The sequence below is a fragment of the Misgurnus anguillicaudatus genome, chromosome 3 (genome assembly GCF_027580225.2).
Source record: "Misgurnus anguillicaudatus chromosome 3, ASM2758022v2, whole genome shotgun sequence".
Taxonomy (NCBI): Eukaryota; Metazoa; Chordata; class Actinopteri; order Cypriniformes; family Cobitidae; genus Misgurnus; species Misgurnus anguillicaudatus.
Window position 1 is genome coordinate 4,113,123 of NC_073339.2, and position 25,213 is coordinate 4,138,335.

Here is a 25,213-nt window from a genome sequence, read left to right on the forward strand (position 1 = left end):
AATAGTTACTTTAGTCACGATCATGCAACTTGCTAAGGCAGGTGATAGACATAAATCTGAGAGTCCTGGTGAATGTGCTACCTGCTCCATTCAACATCAAAACACCAGTGTGTACATATCATGACATACTTATTTTGCGGTAATATCAGACTCCTTCTAATCTACTGGAAATAATAATTTCTGAAAGAATTAAAATAAATCAATACAATTCCTGAAGAATTCAGATGAATCAAATGTAACAATTTATTATACCAGGCAGGTTTCAGCTTCAAACATAAATTAAACAATATCATACAGAATTTGATTCAATTCCAATTAATTAAAATGATCAACAGTTGCAAAAGTTACAAAGTCATACCTGGCAATAGACACTCTGGCTACAGAGTACTTCCATCATGAATATAATATACCCAAAATGGTTTAGAAAGATTCTTGTTAAAGAATACTTCCATAATGTCTGAATACACACACCCAAAGTGTGGGGAAGATTCTTGCTAAAGAATACTTCCCAGAGTCTCTTGCCAAGCCACCTTATATACCCAGAACGAGACAAAGAATAGTAACATCTCAAATCAGGATTTGGGTGGTCGGTTCTCGTGACCTGAAGAGGAGCACCAAATGGGACTGTTAACCATTTGTAATCTAGATCTCCTCATGAGTTGACACCCATCACAGGAGTACAGATTATGTCTTAAGTTTTAAACTTTGATATACTTTCTCTTAACATTATAGAAATTAGACCTTTTTAACCATCGCACCATGACCTTTAAAACAACACCAAACATGAAGATGAAACCTTTGTAGCATCACAACATATGATATACCCAATGTTACATGTGTTTAGTATATTTCCAGTAACCAAACCCTTAAAGGAGAAGAGAGAGGGGGTGAAATACAGATCAGTTCCTGGGTATCTGTGACCTCTGTGGAGAGAGACAACAGTTCTCTCAAAAATAGACACAGAATGTGTTTTTTATTGTTTTATGGTCCAGCTCCAAAAACAAAACTTGTCCACCTGTCCTACATCCTCATATTAACGTTATCTGTTTTAAACTGAATTTCTAAACCATTAGAATACGTTACATTCTAACGTTTCTAAAATTATTTTAAAAAGCCATGTTTTAGACATATTTCATAAAACGTTTAATCCAACAAAATATTTAAATCATTTAAAAGCAAGCATAAACATAGTTCAGATTTACTGGGCATTACAGACTAGCCAACGGAAGCTAATAAAACTTCATCATTTTGCATACTTTTGCATTCAGAAATAGTTTAAATGATTAAAAACAATGATACAAGCCTTTTCCTTAAAATAAATCAAAGATAAGTCGACGAAAAACCGTTCATGAATCTTGAGGTAATAAACTCCCGCGTCAGGTAACGTTACAGTGAGAAGCAGTTCAGCTCAAGTACCCCAGAGTGCACCCTGAACGATGGGGGGGGTCAACACGCGACACGTGTCGCCCCGCCCAGCTCGACGGTTATTGGTTTATGATTAAGATGAGCTTATTGGTGTAGAGATGTGCGACGCTTTTACAGCTAATTGGTGTAGAGAATTATGACGCTTTGAGCAGGCTTGGAATGCGGAAGTAGCCATTCAGACGAATCATGAGACGAATACACTTTTAATATGTATTAAAAAGCGAATATAAATTGTGTTTTTGCGTTTATCGTTTCAATTCCACAACATTTCATGAAAACAGATATACAAAGAATTAAGGATTACGACGAACAGAATAGAAATAAATGGTTTAATTTACTCCCTCAACAGCTGACACCCTCAGACACTAAGGTTACCTCGACATTCCTTGCTGGTTTTTGTAAGTGACACGACAATATAATGCGAAGCATGGTTATGTAGATGTACCTTGATTAATATATTCAAACACACACATTATATGTATAAAATGTGTTTGTGTGACACATGGTAATCCATATGCCAACAAAGACTTTTACAACTATAAAACCTTACTTTTTAAAATGGTCAATCTTACCAATAAAAATTACTTTTCGCAAGAAAGTAACTAGGTCGTATTTGATTTCTGAACTGCATTACTGAAAACCTTATTAATCCTAAATGTAGTCTCCCATTTCTATGTAAAAAACTTAAAAAAAAAAATACATTTAATAATCCCCTTGAAACACATTATTTCTAAAATCATCATTGGTAATTGAAATATTACACAGAATTGTCACAGCTAAATTAAGAATGTATTAATTAGATGGACTTCATGCCTGCTTAATACATAGCAAATTATGTTTACATGGAATATGAGAAACCCTAAAGAACAATAGACTGATGTAAATGACTGAAACTTTGTTTTCATGCACGTGTTTGCCATAGCTTTTTTATTAGAACACTATACACTGCAAAGTTTAACTTTAAATTGTGAATGAATACATCAATTAATACATCAAAACCAGTTGATCTCAGTTCATTCTCGCTTAACACACCAATGAATTTCCTGCCGCAAAAAAAAAACAGTCCTGGAAGCAAAATCCTGTGCAAACATTTCGGTAAAAGCCCAGAAGTTCACCACGTCGGCCTCTTCCCCTAAACCCTGGTGGGTATGACTTGAAAAGGGGTCTGCACTGCAAGCATTCCCTGACGCTGTACACAATCTAAACTCTGTCCAGTAGACAGGACTGAAATTCTTCCAGATGGCCACACCTTAAAGTCTAAAGACAAAATACAGGAAAGATAAATAAAAAGTTTAACTGCCTCATACTACAAAATTCAATTCAAGAATGTTCATTGAACAGGGGGGTGAATCTTACCGTCTGGCCATGCAAAGTGTTGCACTGCTTTCTGAAAAACTTCTTGAGTGACCACATCCATAAACCATCTGCATCCCAGAGAAAGTGTCAAATACGCAGAGTCACCTGTTGAAACAAAAACAAACATATGTTTATTTAGACTATAAAAGTCATTAAACATTATATGAACACAGACTACAGACAACCTTAGTTTAGACAAACCTGAAAGATTGTTGTCACAACTTCATACTAAATAAAGATTAATATTATTTTATAATACTACAAATAAAATATGAATATATACATTACTGTGCAGAAGTCTTAGGCATGTTTTTTTACACAGAAATATAAATGTGTTAAGCCAGTTATTTTTATCTTTGCTGTAGTGTGTCAGTAGGAAATTTCAGTTTACATTTCCAAACATTCATTTTGCGTTTAATTGTAATAATCCAGCTTGGTATTTACAAGGAGTCTGATGACCGGCAGTATGATCCACATAGGGATCTTTTGTATTGAATATAAATATTTGTCTTATATGGTGAACAGAACCCACATTGGATAGCAAACAGAAATTGAGTTAAGCTGAAATGTTATTAAATGTGTTAACTGATATTATTACACGGCGCTCTGGAATGCTTGATTCTGATTGGTCAGTTGAGACATTTGCAGGTTCGTTCTTTTCAAATAATAACCGCTCCAAAATAATAACGCATAGCCGGCACTACTTGCACGAGTAAAATCGCTCCGCGCCAATAAAGATCAATAAAGATTACTGTCTGTTTGGCGCCATCTTGTGACAAACACTCGACAACCACGACAAGACACAGACAGCTTACTGAGACTGAACTTGACAAAATAGAGCATGACAGCTACGAAGCCATCACACAAAAAAAATACAGAATGGGCATTAAAACTTCTCAAAGACTGGCTAAAAGAGAAAAAATGGAGACAGACAAGTATGAAGCAGCGGATCTTAATAAGGTATTACGATCATTTTATGCATCTGTGCAAAGTTTCGCGAAAGGATAAAAATGTTAATTTAAAACGAATATGCCAATAAAATGTTTCAAATTCATATTCATGTCCAGTTTTTTTTCTTATGTGGCAAGTAGCCGTGTAATAAGCGGGATAATGTAGAGGCAGCCGGTAGTTATTGGGAAATAACCCCCTTCAGTGTGATACAAGACCCTCCGCTTCGCGTCGGGTCCTGATCACACTGTCGGGGCTTATTTCCCAATAACTACCGGCTGCCTCTACATTATCCCTTACATATTAAATGATCTGCAGTGCTGACCGATATAGTACTTGTACTTAATCCCTTCAATTTTATATCTGAACAACTATATAGTTGTAACAACTAAGAAAAAAATACCTCTGCATGCACACACATATGTTATTATTAGTTCTTAATGAATGTATGTGCACAAATAACCTGATTCACTGGACTCTGCCTGAAGACATTGCCTTTTGAATAGTGAAGACCTCAGTGGTTGAGTGCTAAAAGAACAAATGACAAGAGGTAGGTATATTGGTAGATATGGTACAAATAATGTTTAATGTAGGAACATTCTAATAGTTGCATACATTGTCCAGGAGAACAGAACACCACCACCTACTAATCAGAGGCATCATTCTGAAAAAACAACAACAACAACAACAACAATAATATTATTATATACATACACACACAATCATCATGTATGTCTGTTTAAATAACTTAAGAAATGTAATGACATGACCTCTGTAAAATCAAATTCCAGACCCAAAGCTATGTACAGAGTGTAAAATCCACAAAGAACGAGAAAATTAGCAGGTTATATAACTTACAATTTTTAACAATAACTCTTCAAATTTTACCTACCATTAGTATGATAATCCCAAAGTGGTTCCCACCCATCTCCTTTGGGATTCCCTGTGAGGTTTGGATGAAAACAAGCACATCGTTTTACCTATACAGATTACCATCACAACAATTATTGTAAATGTTATAATTTATGTAATGAAACAGACTTTTGTTAGCATGTATATAAAATGTTTCACTTCAAATGTATTGGCAGTTTTCTCTGTCCACTTTCTGCTGTCGATGAGTTTTGCAATGTTTCTGTAAAGAAAAATTACACCCAATATTTTAGGGATGTAGTCCTTAATGTCATTTAACACATTTATATTTCATTTTCAAGTGTCATATATGTGGTTTGTTGATACATAACTGGTCATGCACTGAAATTTTTCATACAGAACCACTGTAATCTCTGAACACATTCTGATAACATTTCTATAACCTGAATGTGTCAATATACGGTCCAAATCCTGCTTGTTGCATATGGGTTAAGAAAATACATTTCTCGTGTCTTTGGTTTGTCTGTATCTGTATAACGCACATGCTCTACACAAACATCTCTGTAATGGTTTATGTAATTAATAGCATTGTGCAACTTAACAAAATTCAACAGCACATTGTTTAGTATTGGATATTGCTAAACTGACATTAGGCTAAAATATGTAGAACCAAATCAGAGCCTAGGAAATATGTTGTTTATATTCAGTGATAGTACAATCATTCATAAGATACAACATTCCAGAACTTACCAAAAAAGACAACCCAGAAAAACAAGAATGTAGTGAAAGCCAGGTCACTATCACGTAGGAATTAGCAACATACAGTACACATTGACATCCTGTAACAAACAAACAAATATCAGATACATAGGCTAATCTATATCTCGTTATCAATAAAACAATTTAGACTGTTACTTTACCATGCAGAAAGCGATGTGCTTTATGATTCTTAGGCAACAGTTCAAATCTATCATTTTAAATAAAACAAATAAAATTCGTTCATTTGACTTTTTTCATCTTATTTTACTAATAAAAAATGTATTTTACCGTTGCTTCCACTTTTTCTGAACACTGTCTTCTACCAAAGAACTCTTTGCTTTCAGCTCAGGCAATCAACTTGGTTATTATTACTCTGCTGCCGCAGTCGCCACCGTTTCAACGCTAACTGCCCCCTGCGGGGTCGGAGGAAAATGCCAGAGGCGGGGGGAACAAATTTGGGCGGGACGACACGTGTCGCTCCGCCAAGAAGTGTCACCCCGCCCCATCGTCCAGGGTGCACCCTGGGGTTACTCGTTCAGCTGACCGTCTGTGTGGGGGAAGGGAGAATTTCTCTCTGGGGAAGAACAACACTGACACCCGGTGGCCGGTAACGGTGGCCGGTAACATTCCGACTTTGACTAATTCAACTTTAAAATTGGCGTTCACTTTACAAACCGACTGCAAATTTGAACATTATACATATATATTCTCGCCTGAACTTATGTTTAAAATACATTTTGTGGACTAGACAAAGTAATATTGAGAAACAGCTATATGTATCTATTAAGTTGGCTCTGCTTCAAAATTACCCAACATATAACCCAACAAGTTGGGTTACACAAAAACTACCCAACACTGATAAAACAACCCAACAAAATAACCCAACTGGCTCAACCCAGCAGTTGGGTTGAAAAAACAACCCAACATTTTTTAGAGTGTAGTTGCAAAGTTATTTATAGTAAGTAGAATGTCTAAAGTGGACTATCAAAATAAAGTGTAAGCAATTTCTTTCTGCCCCTGAGCTCATGTTTAAGTAAAACTCCTATCTGAACTGGTTTGGAAAAAAATCAAGCTACTCAAACATGTTCTGAGGGCAGAAAGAAATATGATTGGTTCACAAAATGCTCATTTCTGGTTTAAGCCCTCAGTGGAGCCTTCAAGGCACCTTCTGCAGTGAAGCATTTCGAGCTCACTGTTGGTCAGGTGAGTAGCGCAGATATGGTAAGATAGGAATGAGACTGTTTTTGAATTCAGCTCGAAGTGCTTTGAGCACTTTAGTGACATGTTTGCGTGTTTCCACGTGTCCATGGCACGACTTTCTTTTTCGTGCCAGGTTCACATATAGATTATTCCATTTTTTTTTCATTTTTCAAACCTTTGTTGCTTGGGAGTTAATATTGTGTGTCAAGCATGTTAACAGTGAAGTTTTCTGTTCATCGGCCTAAGAGGAAATTAAAAACCTAATTTTTTCTCTTTCCAATTCAAATGCATACTCATACACATAAGCATACACAGATCTAGTGCACTGACCCATTCTCCTGAAATGAAATGGTTTGATTTGTTTTGTCTTTGCTGTACTGCATACCAAACTGTAACAATGCAAATATATGCTTTTCAACAAACTTCAAAATAGGTTTATCCAAAGTATTTTATTTTTACTTTTTCTCTGCATGACAGACAGTGTGTTTCACTGTCAGCTGTTCAACATGTTTTAAGGTGGAAGACGTGAGATTTTGGTAGGGTTTGTATCATGATGTAAAGGCAGTTGCACATATGATAGTGTTTAGTAAGTACAAAAGTAATACTCAAACACTCACAATAATCCAAGACAATGTTAGGATTGGGCAACATGCAAAGCTTCAAAGACTTTAGATGTCACAGGAAGTGAACATGTTACAAAATAAAAGGCATAACAAAAAATCCAGAACACACAGATGCATGACAGCAACATAATCTTCAAATAATTTAATGATTAATCATCAAAATAAAACAAATACATTGTTACACATAAAAAGATAATAAAATTAACATGCAAGAGAAAATTATTTCAGAAATGTGTAACAATGGCTGAAACATTTATTTAATCTACCATTGTACATCAATGCCACCACAGAATTTTAAATGTCCTAAAACTGTGTTGTACCTCACACTAAATATTTAAGTAGGATAATAGAAACAATTTAAAAAGAAACATAAAAGTTCATGACAACACCTCCACCCAGAAAAAAATATTAATAAAACTACTGACAGCTGTAAAATATCACTTACATAACATTTTATTAAAAATAGAATATGTGATGTTTTATTGAAAGATGCCACCCAACATCGTTTTGATTAAAGGGGACATATTATGAAAATCAGATTTTTTCCATGTTTAAGTGCTATAATTGTGTCCCCAGTGCTTCTATCAACATGGAAAATGTGAAAAAGATCAACTCAGTAACTTAGTTTGGTAAATCATTCTCTGCAAGCATGTAAAAAAATAGGTCATTGTAATTTTTACAAATAACACCGCCCCCTTTATCTGCACAATCCAACCACAGCACAGCCATTTAGTGCAGAGAGAAAGAGAGAGAAAATAATTCACAGCACAATTGAGTTTCAACAAACCACAATCATTGTGATCAGTGTTTGCACTTCATCCGCTCATTTGCATTTTAAAGGACACACCCAAAAACAGCACACTTTTGCTCAGGCCTACAAAGTGGCAATTTTAACATGCTGTAATTAATTATCTGTGGAGTATTTTGAGCTAGAACTTCAATTACGCACTCTGGGGACACCAATGATTTAGTTTACATCTTAAAAAAATCTCATAATATGTCCCCTTTAAAATTATACAAAAATCAGTTATTGAGTAAGTATATAAACTTCAAGACAGTGTTTATATCAGTCTCACAACTTCAGTCTAATAAATGTTTTAATCAGAGATGATGATGGAAAGGCAAACGCTACATGTTGCAGCTTCAAATGTATAAAGTAATTTATTCAGTCTAGTTCCCAGTGTTTTTTGGGGGCACTTTTGATGGTTTTGGGTTTAAGTCAAGGGAGGAGAGCTCTCATCCACTTCACATACTGCTGTCTGACCTGAACAAGAGATAAGATGAGAAGAAGGAGATTACAAAACTGCACAAAAAGTTACAAATACAGGAAAGAATACAGGATTTTTTTTTCTGTCTCTGTCTGGTGTCATGCAGAAATCTAAAGTGTTGACTTCCCTGCTTCTCTCTAATGTGTTTAGGGTTACATGAGGGTGTGGTTTTATCTCAGGTAGCATTAAAATAATTGTGTATCTAATTTGTGATGGAGTAAATGATGATTCACCTCATCACTGAGAACACAGTAGACCAGAAAGATGAAGGTTCCTTGCTGTGAGTTCAGGATCAGGAAGAGTATCTCCATCATCTGATTGTTCTCAGTGAAGAAACCCAGAATCCAAGGACAACCAAGAATCACAAACTGAGCCAGAGTTTTAAAAACCATAATCCTGCACAGAGAGAAAGAAAATGATCCATGTGTTTCTTGACTGTCCATATGTGTTTCTCTCTCAAAAATGATATTTACTTGGTCTGTTTCATCTGTGAAACTTCAGCTTTGAGGTTTTTGAGAGTTGAGTTTAGTTTGATGATGATATTGATGAAGAGAATTGTGTTTATCTGCAAAAACAAACACTGTAAAGAAACAATCTCTTTTTTTTCCAGTGGTTAAAAGAGTTTTAAAAAATCATCTAAACTAAACGTACCGCAAGAATAAAACAAACAGGTCCTAGAAAACTCCAGATGAAGCCTTTCTCCTGTTTAATCCAGCATCTGTTTACAGGAAGTGCCATAAAACATTGAAAAATACTTTTCAGCAGTCCAGTGACAGACATAGTTTAATCTTGTCTGTAATTTGTAAACATGTCTCTGCTTATATAACAGATATATAATATAAATCTTTAAACTTACTGTTCACTGCCATAGCCTTCAGGAACCAGTCCAACAGACACGCCCACTATAACAAAAGCAATCACATATCCAATCACAATCAAGAATCCACTGTTAAGCACCGCCCTCTGTTTGGAGCTGATCTGTGATAGGTTCTTCACACAGATGAAGAGCAGCACAGCTTCAATGAACATCCACACAAAGCAGGAGAGAAAGAAGAAGTGAAGAGCTCCTGATATCACAGCACACCACTCCTGATGAGATTGAAATATTATTAAATAATAAATCATTCTTACACAGAGAGACTGCAGTCAGATACAGGTCACATTTACAGATGCTGTATGTCATGAATAATTCTGACCTTGTGAGGTTTTATGAGATTGATGAATTGTTGTGTGAGTAAGAACAGAAGATGAGCGAACAGCAGACTGATGCAGAGGTTGATTCGAGCTACATTGTTCACTCCAGGTTTCCATCGACAAAAACCAAAAGTCAACAGAGCCAAACTAGTAAACACCAGACCCACGATCACAAACACCACATTCATCGACTCCATAAGAGGAACATCATCCTGAGAAAATAACAAGAGACATACAAAATGAAATATATATATTTTTAATTGCATAGACTGCAGTTTTTTTGTCTCTTTTTCAAAGTGTGTGACTGCTTTATTTGCTTTTCTGGACAGACAGACTGACACACATCAGAGTTGAAAAGCAGCTTATGCAGGATCATAATATTAGTTAGACCTTAAATCAGGGGCCCGTTCTTTGTATGTCATTTACTACCCACGGGATTAAATGAGATATTCAAGATATTCACGTTTCACTAATTTGGTTCTTTGAACACTCATGCTGTTGATGATTAGTATGTCTGGATTAAATTATCTGAGATCATTGTGCGTTCGGGCACCGCATGAAAAGGCAATACATATCAAGAAACATCCCACTAAACACAGGACGTCGGATAGACGTGCAGATCATGTCTATATTGGGTCCGTCGGTCCATGACCAATTCTGGACATCTATTAGACGTCCAAACTAGGTCCACTATTTGGACGTCCCACCATGACCCTATTTGGACGTCATATTGACGGGCCACATTTGACGTTTAAACTGGGTAATTTTTTGGACGTCATTTGGACGTCATATTTACGGGCAACATTTGACGTTTAAACTGGGTAATTTTTGGACGTCATTTGGACGTCTATGACAGGCCTATGTCTATATTACATGATTAGGCCTATAAAAATGTGTTTATTTACAAATATCAGCATTATTGTACCAACATGATTAATACATACGAATAGTCTATATTATTATTACAGTACTGTTTTTTCTGCTTTCTTGAATTACATACAAAATTCATCTAAATGTACCATTAAAAATATGTAATTAAATGTGTAGTTCGTTATATTAAAAGTATATGACTATACTAACAATTTAACATGAAAATATTCTCATATACTTTGAGTTCATGATACGAATGCAATAAGAATGCCTTATATACAATCCAAAAGTATGGCCATATGGCCGAGTGGTTAGAGAGACTTGCTTGTGATCGGGAGTTCGAATCCCACAGCCGGCAGGAAATGTCTGAAAGGGTTCGGTGCGGTGGATGGGTGCAGAGGCAATCATGCCTTTTCGCTTTTTTCATGTCTCTTTTCCTTACACGGCGGTCCTACGGTTGTCAATATTTTTAGACGTGCAGAACACGTCAAAAAAAAGACGTCGCCTGGTGTTACAAAACAACCCCTTTTATGGACCGGATTCGGACGTCCAAAAAATACATGAAAAAGACGTCATTCCGACGTCACTTTGCGCAGTGGGATTGATCAGCAACGCTGTAATTGGCCTGTTGTTACAATTACAAAGTTGTTTTTTAACCTCTGCAGTGCGCGAGCTAGTGATGGAAAGTTATTGTAAACTTTTTACGTCACCATATATAAAATATTCAGAGAAAATATTATCTTGATATCTTTACTATTCATGTCAAAGATTTATGATTGTAATCAAACTGATGCTCCTAAAGTACTTACAAAAAAAAAAACAATACAACACTTTAATTTCTGATCAATGAACTTGAAATTAATTTTCTTTTTGTTTGTAGTTTATTATAAAATTGTGTTTTCCCCTCTTTGTGCAGTTGTATATAATATACCAACACTTTTAGCAGTTCCCAAGAATTTGATAAATGAAGTATGAATATCCTACATCAAAAACGGTTTCTGATAGCAATGCACAGGACAGTAAAGAAATCCTCTCGCCTCGGATGACATTTGGAGAGACTACCTGCAAGTTCCTGTGAGGGTTTGCTGGACAGATGAACCCAAATGCAGACGATGTCGGGGGAAAACAGAAAACACTTTATTGACAAAACAAAAGCCCACGAGGGGGTACAAAACATGAAACCCAAACTCTGACATATAACACTAAACTACAACTGGATAACTAGACTTCACTGGAACACGAACACGGGAAACAGAACACAATGAACCTGCACAGAACGAAAGAAACAATGACATTAAATAGAAGAAAGCAAACAAGATAACGAGCGGGAACAGGTGATGGGAGAAAACCAATGATTACTAATAAGCAGGGGAACGAGGGGGTGGGGTCACAGGACAAGACACCGGAGGCACATGCCACACACAAAAACCTGGCATGAACCTCCACACAAGGCCTGGGACTGCCAGAACTCTGCCACCATGACAAAATACAAATATAACAAGACTTCAAGGCAGAGTCCTGACAGTTCCTAAATAGGTTTACTTCTATTGAATTATTCTTAACTGATTTCTGACTACAACAATATTAGCAGGAGTCCACATTAAAGGCGGACTGCACAATTTCTGAAAAACACTTTGGAAAAGGGAGTCGGGCTGACTACCAAAACACACTTGTAGCCAATCAGCGTTAAGGGGCGTGTCTTCTAACTGATATCCTTGCCTTGGTTGCGTATGTGTGGGGCGGACCATATCAACACTGCCTTTCAAACATTGTGCACTCTGCCTTTAACTGAAAGTCCTGCATCTGCTGAGTCTGCACAGAAAAATGTAGTAAAGAAAATAAAGATGTGAAATTATGTGAAATAAGTTTATTTGGTTATTGCTATTTTTTGTCACACAGGCCTACTGTGAATTTATTGAAAAAAGGGGGACAGGGTAACATCTTTGTAGACAGAGTTTTAAATATAGAATAAATACAAATTATTATGCAAACCTTACATGCATGACACCATACTTCACCATCTAGAGACAAAACTAAAATTGGAGATAAGTTGATTCAAAGGGAACTTTTTTCAAGGTAATATTTTTACTGTACATACTTTACTGCTGGTTAAAGATGACCAATTGCTGTCTTTTACAGTATAGGAAGATTTAAATGAACTTAAAATACATGTGGTCAAAAGCATGTTTGTCTTGTCATAAGTGTAAAAAACAGGTTGCACAAGTACAGACAATTTTCATTTTTTGTATTACATTTTTTTTAAAGCACATCACTAAAAGATTAAATCTATCGTTTTTTATTAAGTGTTTAATTTGAAAAGCTTATTAGCAGCAAATCTTACACTAGTAAGACTGGAGAAGATATTGCTGCAAAAGACTTTCCATATCAACTCTGTTTAAAAACATGCAATCTAATTTTGTTTACATTAAATAAGCTCCCGACCAGGGGCCTATACCATGAAGCCGGTTTAAGTGGGTAGCCAGGTAAGTTTAAGATTAGTTTGCTCCAACCCTGGGTTTTAGGTACCATGAAAGTAGTGCGGCTTTAATCAGTGTTCGTCGTCATGGTATCTTACGCTGCACGCCTAACCTGCCCCGGGGCAGGTTATGTTCTGGATTCAAGATCTGAGACTGCAGTTTGACAAATCAGCTGCGAGCAAAGAAATATATAGCTGACATAATTACTACACAGTGTCTCCGTGCAAAATTTTATTTATTTGTATTTTTTTTATTTAACATATTCAAATACAAACATTAAGGCATATTTAACAATCACTATTTTCTGTGTTGATACCGCATTTAAATAAAAAAAGAGGAAAAAAACTAAGAAAAAAGAGGGTGAGGGTCTTAATCTTAAACATCCAAAGCAGAAAGAAGTAGGGGTCTCCGCGCAAATTGTTAGAAGAGCACTTTGTAGAGAGAGTTTTTAGTTTCCCTCGCCCAGTTATTTGTATGAAATATCTAGATTTTCCACAGAAGGAATCTCTTATCTTTGCAAACTTCTAGCCTCACATAAGAAATGTATCACGTTGAATCCGTGCCTTACTGTACGGTAAATGATGTGTATTGTGTTGCGCTTTTTTGCAAGTGGTACATACTTTTATGCGGTCGGTGAGGAAAACACGGTTTGTCGAACCATGCGCAAGGTGGTCCTCGCACTGTAGGGCTACATTAAAAGCTTCATAGTGTTCCCCGGACATTTCCCGACCATGTCTTTAAAAGAGGGCTTTTATAAAATTCCCTGTAAGATTATTAACAAATTTAACAGAGTACATTAACTTAATAAAAGCATATTTCACTTTGGGGAGCCTACCTAAATATATTATACAATGAAGTATGTTAATGTACATGTTTTATATATATATATATATATATATATATATATATATATATATATATATATATATATATATATATATATATATATATATTAAAAAGAGCAGAGGCGGGGAGATCACGTGATGCAGGTGGAGGGGAAAGACGTGCTCTAGTGAGCTCCTCTGACTAGCTATATTATTAATCAAGAATCCTACATTAATCCTACATTAATCTCCCTAGTTCCTATTTTTGGATGCACTAAGGAACTAGCCCGGTAATATTGTTCATGGCAGAACACAATTTGCGTCGAAAAGGACGAAAAGCACGACTAATTAGCAACACTCTCGAAGCTAACGATCCTGAACCACTCACGCTAATCTTACCCAGCATGGCCGAAGATGTGGAAGGTGAAATATCGTTACAGACTCTTTGGAAAGAGATTAAAACCAGCAAAGAGGAAATTAGCAAACAAATGGACAAGATGACCAATGATATTCAGGCAAAACTGACCCGTATTGAAACTTCTATGTCAACTCTATCAGAACAGTTGATCGAGGTTGAAACTAGAGTGAGTGCCACAGAGGACGACCTGAGAGATACTCGTTCGACAGTTACACGCTTGGAGAAGGACGTCTCCTATCTTAAAGATAAAGTGCAAGACTTGGAGAACAGAACCAGGAGGTCTAATATCCGGATTGTAAACCTGCCAGAAAAATCCGAGGGTAGCAATGTGGTCTCATTTCTGGAATGTGTCATCCCGGAGATCCTCGGCGTTAAGAACTTCACATCTCCTCTGATAATTGAGAGGGCTTACAGAATGGGAAAAATTGTGTCGGATAGGACGGCCCCAAGGATAATCTTGGCGAAACTCCTGAATTTCAGAGATAAGCAGAAAATCCTCCAACTTGCGCGAGAGAGAAAAGAGGTTTTCCTCGACAAACGCCGCATTCACTTTTTTCCTGATTTCAGCGCAGAGCTCCAGAACGCTCGCAATGCCTATACCGAGGTGAAACGAATGTTGAGAGATCGGGAAATTGAATACTCTTTTGTATACCCTTCTAAGCTTCGGATCATGTACATGGGCAAAACAAAGTTTTTTTCAACTCCACTTGAGGTTAAGAACTTTATTGACTCTTATAGCAAAGATGCAGAGGCTGCTACTACGGAATGAGATCTGATATGAGATGCTAGGACTCTAGTGGCTTTCATACAAAGGATATTCTGTGAGTTAAAGTTATTACTTTTTTTTTTTTTAAATTCTTTATATATCCTTGACCAAAGGTAACAACAAATATTATTTTTTTATTGTAGTCAGATCACAAGTGAATTTAGCAATTGCCTGCTTATACTATGAAGTGCATTATTAGTTTGCAATATAGTTAAATACTTGAATTATTAACTTCACCTTTAGTTCAATGATTGCACTTAATTATTGTATTAATAGAAGCTATGAATATTTGGTCAATTACAATTTAATTTTGTCTTTACTTACTTAGTTCTGAATATAGAGTTTTACCATGATATGTGGGATATTAGTTATTTAAATATGGCTAAGTCAGCGTCAGCTACAGTTTAGTAGCAAAGATGTCACTAAGGCTAAACTTGCCTTTTTTTTCTTTCTTTTATTTTTTCTTTTTTCTCAATTTTGAAAGTTAAAAGTTTGGGTGCTTTTTGTTTTTCTTTTTTCTTTTTTTCTCGCAACGAGACATATGTTATGCAATGGTGTTATGCAGGGCCGGAGTGGGGCCACTTTTCAGCTCGGGAGTTTCAGGCCCAAGACCGGCCCACTTTTTCCATAGTGTTATTCCAAATTAGCACTTTTTTCAAATTGGATAAATAAAGCATCAGTTCAGCTCTTACTATAGTTTTTATTAATATCATGGTTTAACAAATAAGGTAAAAGTTAAATAATATTTCACTTAAGATATTCACAAAAATATTCCTCTACACTCTAAAAAAGGCTGGGTTGTTTTTTACCCATGATGGGTGGATGTTGGACGGAACAAATGCTGGGTTGAAAAAAAAACAATGTTGGGTTGTTGTTATGCAACCATGGATTATAATAACCCAACAGTTGGGTTAAAGCAACCCAGCATTGGGTCAGTTTTGGCCCAGCAGCTTGTTCTGTCCAATGTTTACCCATTGTGGGTCAAAAATAACCCAGCCCTGTTTAGAATCTATTCCACAAGGAAAGGTTGATAAATTATTAGCATTGCTAATGCTATAACCCAGCTAACAGAAAAAAGTTCTAAGAACGTTCCCTGAAAGTTTTTAGCGTTCCCAAAAACGTTCTGCCAACGTTGGGGGTGTCCAGTTTTCTTGGCGTTCTGGGAACGTTTTTGTGTTGTCTCAGCGTTGGAGGAATGTTGCATTTGACCATTTTTGGACGTTGTGACAATGTCATATTTTAATGTTCACACAATGTTTAAAAAACAACTGTGTTTATTATATTGACTTCTTTGATTGTTATGTAAATGATAGAGAAACATTGCATTTTATTATATTTATTTTTTATATTTATATTAGGGCTGTCAATAGATTAAAAAAATTAATCTAGATTAATCGCATGATTTCATGAGTTAACTGTGATTAATCGCAAATTAATCGCACATTTTTATCCATTCTAAATTTACCCTAATTTAACACTTTTCAGGTTTTTAATATTCTAATCATATATACATATATAGATGCTTTATGCAAATGTATGTTAACAACAGCCTGTTTACATTTTAACAGAATCACCAGCCATTGTTTTGTATATGAATTTTCCTTTCAGAAGATTTTTCTTTCTCCATTTTTGTTTGCTGCTGCATCATTTGTGACCTGTGCTGGCAAGTTGAGTGGGAATTAGCAAATTTTTAAAAAATAGTTGTTCATATTTTGACATTCTCTATTAAAACATAGAACAATGCATGATTTGTTGAAATATAACAAAATATGACAGAACTACACGTGTTTGAAGTTGAAAGAGTCAAATTACCCCAAACATTTCCACATCCATACATTATATTACCACATCAATACCTTAAAATCACTGGTAAAACTAATAGATTTAGCACACACAAAGCAAAAACATCATCAATGTATGTTCAACTTTTTTTCCTTTTATTTGATTGACATTGAGACAGACTGCTTAAAATCTAAGTGATCTAATAGAATGTTACAGATCAGATAGTTTTACCCAACTGTTAACCAAACATTTACTTAAAACATAACAGATTATAGAGCCTACCTGCGTGTATTCTTATCAAAACAGATATTTGTAAAACTGTAATTTTGTGTAGATGTCTATATATCCGGGTCGCGCACTCGCGCGTCTGTGTGCACGCGCTTCAGATATCAGTCAGTCAGCGTGAGGGGATCGCTTTTGAGTCTTGTCGCTCTTAATAACTCTTTAACATTAATCAGGTACCGAACTTTATCTCTCTTAATGACTCTTTTAACATCAAGCAAGTCCTGCAGTCTATTTTCTAAGTCATGCATAAAAGCGAAACCAAAATGAATTGAGACGCATCTTTGCAATAGATTAAGCATTAGGAGGACGGTAACGTTACACCTCTCAGACGTATAAATAAAGATCATATCAGATGTCCAACGAGCATTTAGAGCATTGGATTTGGTAGACAATTTGCTTAATGTTCTTATTTCTATGAAAACCTTTTACTCATTTAGAGAGAGTCACATTTGTCTGCGTCTCTGTTCATTCAACTATGGGCTGGACCAAGGGTCAAACAGAAATTGCGCGTTGCGTTAATCTCCGTTAATAAGATTAGTGGCGTTAAAATGAATTTGCGTTAACGCGTTATTAACACGTTAATTTTGACAGCCCTAATTTATATTATTTTATTATATTTATTATATATTATATATTTATTATTTATTTATTTATTATTTATTAAGTTTAGATGTTGATGTTTCGTTTCATTTTAAGTCACCATTATTGTGATTAGTGTTCGTTTTAGTTGGGCTCTTGAGCCTTGTCTTTTGCTTGTTAGTTTTTTCCCTGGTTGTGTTAACTTTTTGTTAATACACCACATTTGTTATGAACATGTTAAGTTAGTAGTGTAATTCTGTGGTGTGGTGGTTGGTACATAATGGTAAAAAATCATTCCTAATTAATTTACTAATCAAAAGTGTATTTTCTGTAAATAATGTAAATGAGATCCAGCACTTTCAGAGCAGTTTGTCATTAAGGAGTTTAAGAAACTTTGGACAAAAAAATCTGCTGTATAATTGGGATGCACAAACATCAAGAATCAGACTATGAATCTCAACCATGGTGACAAAGAAAATTGGAAAAAAATTCTTTATTTATCCATGCTGCAGTGCATGCTGGGAGTCCTGAATGAGATTTGTAATTTGTTAATACCCAGCATGCATTGCAGCATGAAGTTTTTCATTTAATTGTCACCATGGTTGAGATTCATAGTCTCATTCTTGATGTTTGGGCATCCCAATTATACAGCGGATATTTTTTGTCCAAAGTTTCTAAAACTCTTTAATGACAAACTGCTGTGAAAGTGCTGGATCTCATTTACATTATTGACAGAAAATACACTTTTGATTAGTAAATTAATTAGGAATGATTTTTTACCATTATGTACCAACCACCACACCACATAATTACACTACTAACTTAACATGTTCATAACAAATGTGGTGTATTAACAAAAAGTTAACCCAACCAGGGAAAAACTAGCAAGCAAAGGACAAGGCTCAAGAGCCCAACTAAAATGAACACTAATCACAATAATGGTGACTTAAAATGAAACAAAACATCAACATCTAAACTTACATATAATAGATATATAATAAAAATATAATATATAATAAATATAATAAAATAATATAAATATAAAAAATAAATATAATAAAATGCAATGTTTCTCTATAATTTACATAACAATCAAAGAAGTCAATATAATAAACAGTTGTTGTTTTAAACATTGTGTGACTGTGAACATTGAGACATGACATTGTCATGGCGTTTGGGGATGGTGAAGTGTGGCATTCCTCTGGCGTTGAGACAGCACGGGGACGTTCTTGGAGCGTCGAGAAAACTGGACACTTTTGGCGTTGGCAGAACGTTTTTGGGAACGTTAAAAACTTTCAGGGAACGTTCTTCGAACTTTTTTCTGTTAGCTGGGTAAGGCCTATGATTAATCAGATGCAAATAGAAATATAAAACCCAGTCCTAATTAAAAAAGAAAACAGTTTGACAAAAAATATAAAATCCAATATTGGGTAAATATATAGCATAAAAAGTGACATAAGCTTTTTTTAGGCTGCTCATTTTTGACTGGGAACACAAAAGGTGTTATAGGGTTCTGAACACAACCTGAGGGTTAATTAACTTTAATTCATATTGTTTACTCATTGCCTCCTCGTTTTCAGCGGGGAACTGGCTAATCTACTGCTCAGAAGCTGCTTGCATAATATTTGCAAAGTCTATGAATCGCATGTATACACAAAAGGCTAATATTTTAACAAAAAAAAATGTTGGCTTGTAAATAGCTCGAAAACGGTATTAGCCGAATAATTACGTTGCTAATGCTAACCATTACTAGGCTTATTTCTCTTTAAGTTACCTGTTGTCACTTTTGTTTGTCCTCTTGAAAATAAATCTGTAAGTTTGTCACATTTGGCAGCATCATCCTAATGGATTTTTTCTTCAACCTGTTTTTTACGCTCTCCTCCTCTCAGACGCGTATTGTTACGGTAAAAGTTTTCTGGGACGTGCTATGGACCGAACCAACTCTATGGGAGGGGAGGGGAAAACTCCTTCACATGGTACAACCCATGCAGAGGCTGCGCGCTGCAGTGTCAATGGGAAACGTGTGAAGTGTCATTTAAGAGAAGATAGACTCACTAACGTGACAAATGTAAAAAAAAAAAAAACTCGACCGGCCCAAAAGTGAAGCGGCCCACCGGGAATTCTCCCGGTTCTCCCGATTACCCACTCCAGGCCTGGTGTTATGTAAAAATATTATTATTTGTGTATTGGAGATTGTTCTGTTATTTTTAAGACAATGATAAATGGATAAGTTCATTTGTGTATCATGGAATGTTAGGGGACTAAACAATCCGGTAAAACGAAAGAAAGTATTGTCATATCTGAAAAGATTTAATACGGATATAGCTTTTATTCAGGAGACCCATCTAACGGATCAGGAACATAGAAAACTCAAGAGGGAATGGATTGGTCAGGTCCAGGGGCGGACTGGCCATCGGGAGTTCCGGGAGCAATCCCGAACGGCCGGTCCATTTCAGGCCGAACCGGCCGGAGGTCAAAAAGTTGTTTTTTTTTTATGCCTGACCAGGCGCTCAGCTGCAGCGGAACGCTGTGTCTGTTTCAGACCGGGCCAAACCAATTCTTCAAATCTTGAGGGGAGATAAGAGCGGCCCCTCCCAACTTGGACTGATCCTCGGTTTTCCTCACATCCGATTGGCTCAAAGGCGCCGATCAAAAGAGTTTACTTTTGGTCAGGTTTGGATTCGTGTGAATGCAACATAGACAAGACGGTAAAAATTGCGAAAAGAAGAGAAAGAAATGGGTGGGGCCTAAAACATAAAAATGTTGGCACAAGAGGCAGCTAAATGCGCCAAATTAACAGACCTTTTTCGCACTCAAAAGGACGCTGTGGCAGGAGGTGCAGATGAGGAAGGACCAGCAGCATGGACAGGACAGGTGCACAATTAGTGATGCATCTATTATACACTGAAATCATTTATATTTGCATTTAAATATAGGCATATATAAGGGATAATGTAGAGCGAGGCGGTTGTTATAGCGAATACAACCCCGACAGGCTTATCAGGACCCCACGCAAAGCGGAGCTTGGTTGTATTCGCTATAAGAACCGCCTCGCTCTACATTATCCCGCTTATGAAATTGATGAAATAGCCTGCGTGCGTATTTTGGCAACAGAAGTGGTGTTGTTCCCCAGTGGTTTTAACGTGTTAGCAACTCAGTAAGTTTATCAAAACAGTTTCCCAGCATCAAAATGTCTGGTAATTGCGTTTGGTTGCACTAATAATATACTAATACGTATATATGGTCACTTTATATTTGGCCATCTGCTAACGTCTTCTATTCACTCCACTATAGTACACGGATCTGGTAGCTGTGTTGAAAAACTTGATAAAGTCAACTTTTAAATATATATTTCTCTGTCTGTGTTGCTTCACTACTGATTCTTGTCTGTATATTAGCTGTTAAGGTCACTGATGGAGAGAGACAGGTTGATGATGACTCTTGCAGTCATATTGATGAGGAGGAGGAAGGAAAGCAGAACAAGAGGAGGAGGAGAATGGAACCAGTACAAAAACAGTGATGGGTCAGTGTGCAGGGCTGGGTAGGCAATCATATTACCCTGCTGGAAAAACCAGCATACCAGCAAGACCAGCATATGTTGTGTTTTGGTGCTGGTATGCTGGTGACCACCAGCTAAACCAGCATCAAACCAGCATAGACCAGCATAATTCCCATGGTTTGATGCTGTTTTTTTTCAGCAGGGTAGGCATATCAATCAATCAAGGCTTTATTAAGGACACACAAATAGAAAAATACAGCACAATATTACATATTTACATATAGGATAAAATGCAATAGTTCCACTTACTAGATTATATAACCTGACTAAAGCACAGATTGAATTAAAAAAAGGAATTATTCTTAGTCATATTTATTACTGATGTTCTTCTCATGCATATGTAGCTGTACAATCAGTAAGCAGAGGCAGGGTCCAGCACAGGGGGAGTGGAGCCAGGGAGAGTTGAAAGTGAGTACGTACACACACAATCTCTATTTTATGGGACTGTATTGTAGTTTTTGATTATCTGAGTGGGTATGTGTGAGTAATTGTAACAATTTTATCACTCCAACTGACTGTACACATGACATGCTGGTAGTTAGCAGTATACTGTGACTTATGTGTTCGAGATTAGGTTTTGCTGACCTGGTTGTGTTTAGTGCAGTGGTGACTTGCTTATACAACCTGAGGAGGCAGGTGTATCCTAAAGTTTCTTTTAGGTCTTCAGCATAATCTGATTCTTTTCAAGTTAATACCATAAAAACACTACTAGAATTAAAATAACTGCAAAAAATCCTGCTCGTGCACCAAGGGCACTCGCGTAAAAGGCCTCTCCATCTTAAAGTCCCGGGCTGAATTTCAGTCTCAGTACGTCCCTGGTCAGGTCTATTATTCATCATTCTCTTCCAGCAGTCGAGGGGTAGCAATATTAATTCATAAAAAATTACAATTTAACTTGAATAGTATATACTCTGATACCGCTGGTAGATATGTAATTGCTGAATGTGAATTGAATGGGGAACATATTACTTTGGTAAATGTCTATGGCCCAAACCATGATGATCCTATCTTTTTTAGCAAACTTATATTACGATTAGCTACTGTTAAAGGCAGTTGTATTGTAGGTGGTGACTTTAACCTAGTGTTAGACCCTCTTAAGGATAGATCATCAAAAAAAAAAAAAAAATATTAAATTAAAAGCAGCAACCATTCTGAGCCAAGGGATGATTGATTTGGGGCTGTATGATGTATGGCGCAATCTACATCCAGACCAAACCGACTATTCATGTTACTCAAATGTACATAATGTCTACTCAAGAATAGATTTTTTCCTAGCATCGCAATCATTGGCTTATCAAGTAAAAGACTGTATATACCTTCCTGCATCAATTTCTGATCATAACCCTGTTAAGTTAATATGGGCACCAATATCGACTATATCTTATTCTAAAAAATGGAGATTTAAAACCTATATGCTGAAAGATCTAGACTTTATCCAATTTATGAATGGCCATATTCAGATATTTCTTGAATCCAATGCAAATTCAGCCTCACATTCAATTATATGGGAGGCACTTAAAGCTTTTATGAGAGGACATATTCTTTCATATGGGGCTTACAAACAAAAAGAAAAGAGAGCTGTCATAATAGATTTAGAAAAAGAAATACGATCTTTGGAAATAGAGCATTCTTTGACCAACAATGATAGATGTTTAGCACAACTTAAGCAAAAACGGGTCCTGTATAATAATTTGTGCACCCAGAAGGTGGAATCTACTATGGCAAGAACTAAATATCATTATTATGAATTTGGAGATAAGACTAGTAGATTATTAGCTTGGCAAATAAAAAAAGAAGAATCAGAGCGTTATATTCATTCAATATTATTAGATGATGGCAGATCTATAAAAGATCCTATAGAAATTAATATTTTATTTAAGGATTATTATGAAACATTATATAAAACTGATCATAGTCAAGGAAATGCTGATGCTAAATTTTTTTTTAGATAAAATACAGCTACCAAAAATTGACGATGAAGATAACGAAGTATTGAATTCTGACATAACTGAGAATGAAGTACTAAAAGCTATTAATGCTTTAGGAAACAACAAGGCCCCTGGACCAGACGGCTTTCCAATTGAATATTATAAATCTTTTTCAAATATGTTATTAACTCCTCTAACAAACATGATTAAAGAATCACTTGAGAGAGGCTCACTCCCACACTCATTGGAATTGGCCACAATAACCTTATTTCCTAAGCCAGGGAAAGATAGGCAAAAATATGGGTCATATAGGCCACTAAGCCTACTTGATGCGGACAATAAAGTTATAACTAAGTTGCTTGCCTTAAGGCTAGAAACTGTTATACCCAAATTAATACATCCTGATCAGACAGGTTTCGTTAAGAATAGGCAAGGCTCTGATAACATTAGAAGATTATTACATATTATCAATATTGCACAAAAACAAAAAATATCAATGTTTATTTTGTCTATGGATGCCGAAAAGGCTTTCGATAGAATTGAGCTTACTTTTCTTTTTGCTACGCTAGAAGCTATGAGTTTTGGGTCTAGATTTATTGGTCATGTAAAAACTATATTTAACTCTCCTAAAGCACAGATTAGTACCAATGGTATTATATCAAACATCTTTAATTTGTCTAGAGGCTGTAGACAAGGATGCCCTATATCACCATTATTATTTGCCCTGGCTGTTGAACCTCTCGCTACTGCCATAAGATCTAATACTGAAATAAAGGGAATTAAAATTGGGACTATTGAACACAAACTATCTCTATATGCTGATGATTTGTTAGTATATCTTACTAAACCACAATTTTCTATTCCCCCTTTACTACACATACTTAAAGGGGTCATATGATGAAAATGTTAGCATTGCCACTTTTGAGCAAAAATGTGTCGTTTTGGGTGTGTTTTTTAAAATGCAAATGAGCGGATGAAGTGCAAACACTGATCACAATGATGGTGGTTTGTTGTAATTCAAACTCAATTGTGCTGTCAAGTCCTTCTTTTCTCTCTCTTTCTCTCTGCAGTAAACGGCAGTGCTGTGGTTGGATAGTGCAGATTAAGGGGGCGGTATTATTCTAATAAGATATCCTTATGACATCATAATGAAAGCCAAATTTCAATGACCTATTTTTGCTCACACCCACAAAGTGGCAATGCCAACATCTTCATCACACGACCCCCTTAAGGAATATAGTGATACATCTGGCTATAAATTAAACTATGATAAGAGTGAAGCTCTCCCTATTAATATATCAGAAGAGTTAAAATATATAGTAAAACCACTGACACTGTGTGCTAATGGGTTTAAATATTTAGGTATTCATATTAACTTAACTCATGATAATATGTTTAAAAAAAAATATTTAACACTAATGGAGAGAGTAAAAAATGACTTGCATAAATGGAAGGGATTACCCTTATCATTAATCGGTAGAGTCAATGTTGTAAAAATGAACATTTTGCCTAAATATCTATATAAATTTCAATGCCTTCCTCTGAAGATTCCAAAATCTTACTTTAATGAACTAAATAAAGTGATTTATATTTTTCTGTGGAAAGGCAAAATTCCTAGACTAAAATTTATGAAACTTCAGGCACCGTATAAGAAAGGTGGGCTGAATTTGCCCAATTTTAGACATTATTATTTAACTTCACAATTTCGAACTATATGGATTTGATTACATCCTGATAAAGTTGATACTAGCTGGATGGCAATAGAACAGTGGGAGATGAATTCTATCCCCTTAAAGATTATTCCTTTTTTGGTGTCTAGAAGTGATTTAGTTATATTTACTAAAAATGCATTAATACTACATACTTTTTCTGCATGGTTAGAATCTCATAAGTTATGCTGTCCTAGCATTGTTCCTATTAGATACTTACCACTTTGGGAAAACCCTATTATACCTCATGGCATTGTTGATAATTCCTTAAAAGCATGGGTAAATAATGGTATAAAGATATTAAAAGACCTGTATCACAATGATTTTTTTTATGAGCTTTGAATTACTATCTAAGACATATAAATTATCAAAA

General features: G+C 35.8%; 1 protein-coding gene and 1 long non-coding RNA gene across 4 annotated transcripts in view; both read right to left on the minus strand.

Annotated features, from left to right (window-relative positions):
* Positions 1-2,220: 2,220 nt before the first annotated feature.
* LOC129430856 (uncharacterized) lies at positions 2,221-5,431 on the minus strand. Of its 3 annotated transcripts, none has more exons than XR_012363102.1 (7): positions 5,350-5,431; positions 4,771-4,861; positions 4,622-4,672; positions 4,345-4,393; positions 4,193-4,257; positions 2,782-2,886; positions 2,386-2,682 (listed from the first exon to the last, which is right to left on the minus strand). It is a non-coding gene; the product is annotated as an uncharacterized lncRNA (long non-coding RNA). The 3 variants fall into 3 exon arrangements; XR_012363108.1 differs by having other exon boundaries at positions 4,801-4,861; positions 5,350-5,422; XR_012363096.1 differs by having other exon boundaries at positions 2,221-2,682; positions 4,622-4,861.
* Positions 5,432-7,429: 1,998 nt separating this feature from the next.
* The window catches only part of LOC141356602 (adhesion G protein-coupled receptor E3-like), a 30,442-nt gene continuing 12,658 nt past the window's right edge, over positions 7,430-25,213 (minus strand). Inside the window, exons 4-9 of the mRNA XM_073860137.1 lie at positions 9,646-9,834; positions 9,306-9,538; positions 9,101-9,167; positions 8,923-9,014; positions 8,683-8,845; positions 7,430-8,445 (exon numbers count right to left, since the gene is read on the minus strand). Of these exons, the coding sequence (XP_073716238.1) occupies positions 8,401-8,445; positions 8,683-8,845; positions 8,923-9,014; positions 9,101-9,167; positions 9,306-9,538; positions 9,646-9,834 (789 nt within the window). The 3' untranslated portion in view covers positions 7,430-8,400. The remainder of the gene's footprint in view (positions 8,446-8,682; positions 8,846-8,922; positions 9,015-9,100; positions 9,168-9,305; positions 9,539-9,645; positions 9,835-25,213) is intronic.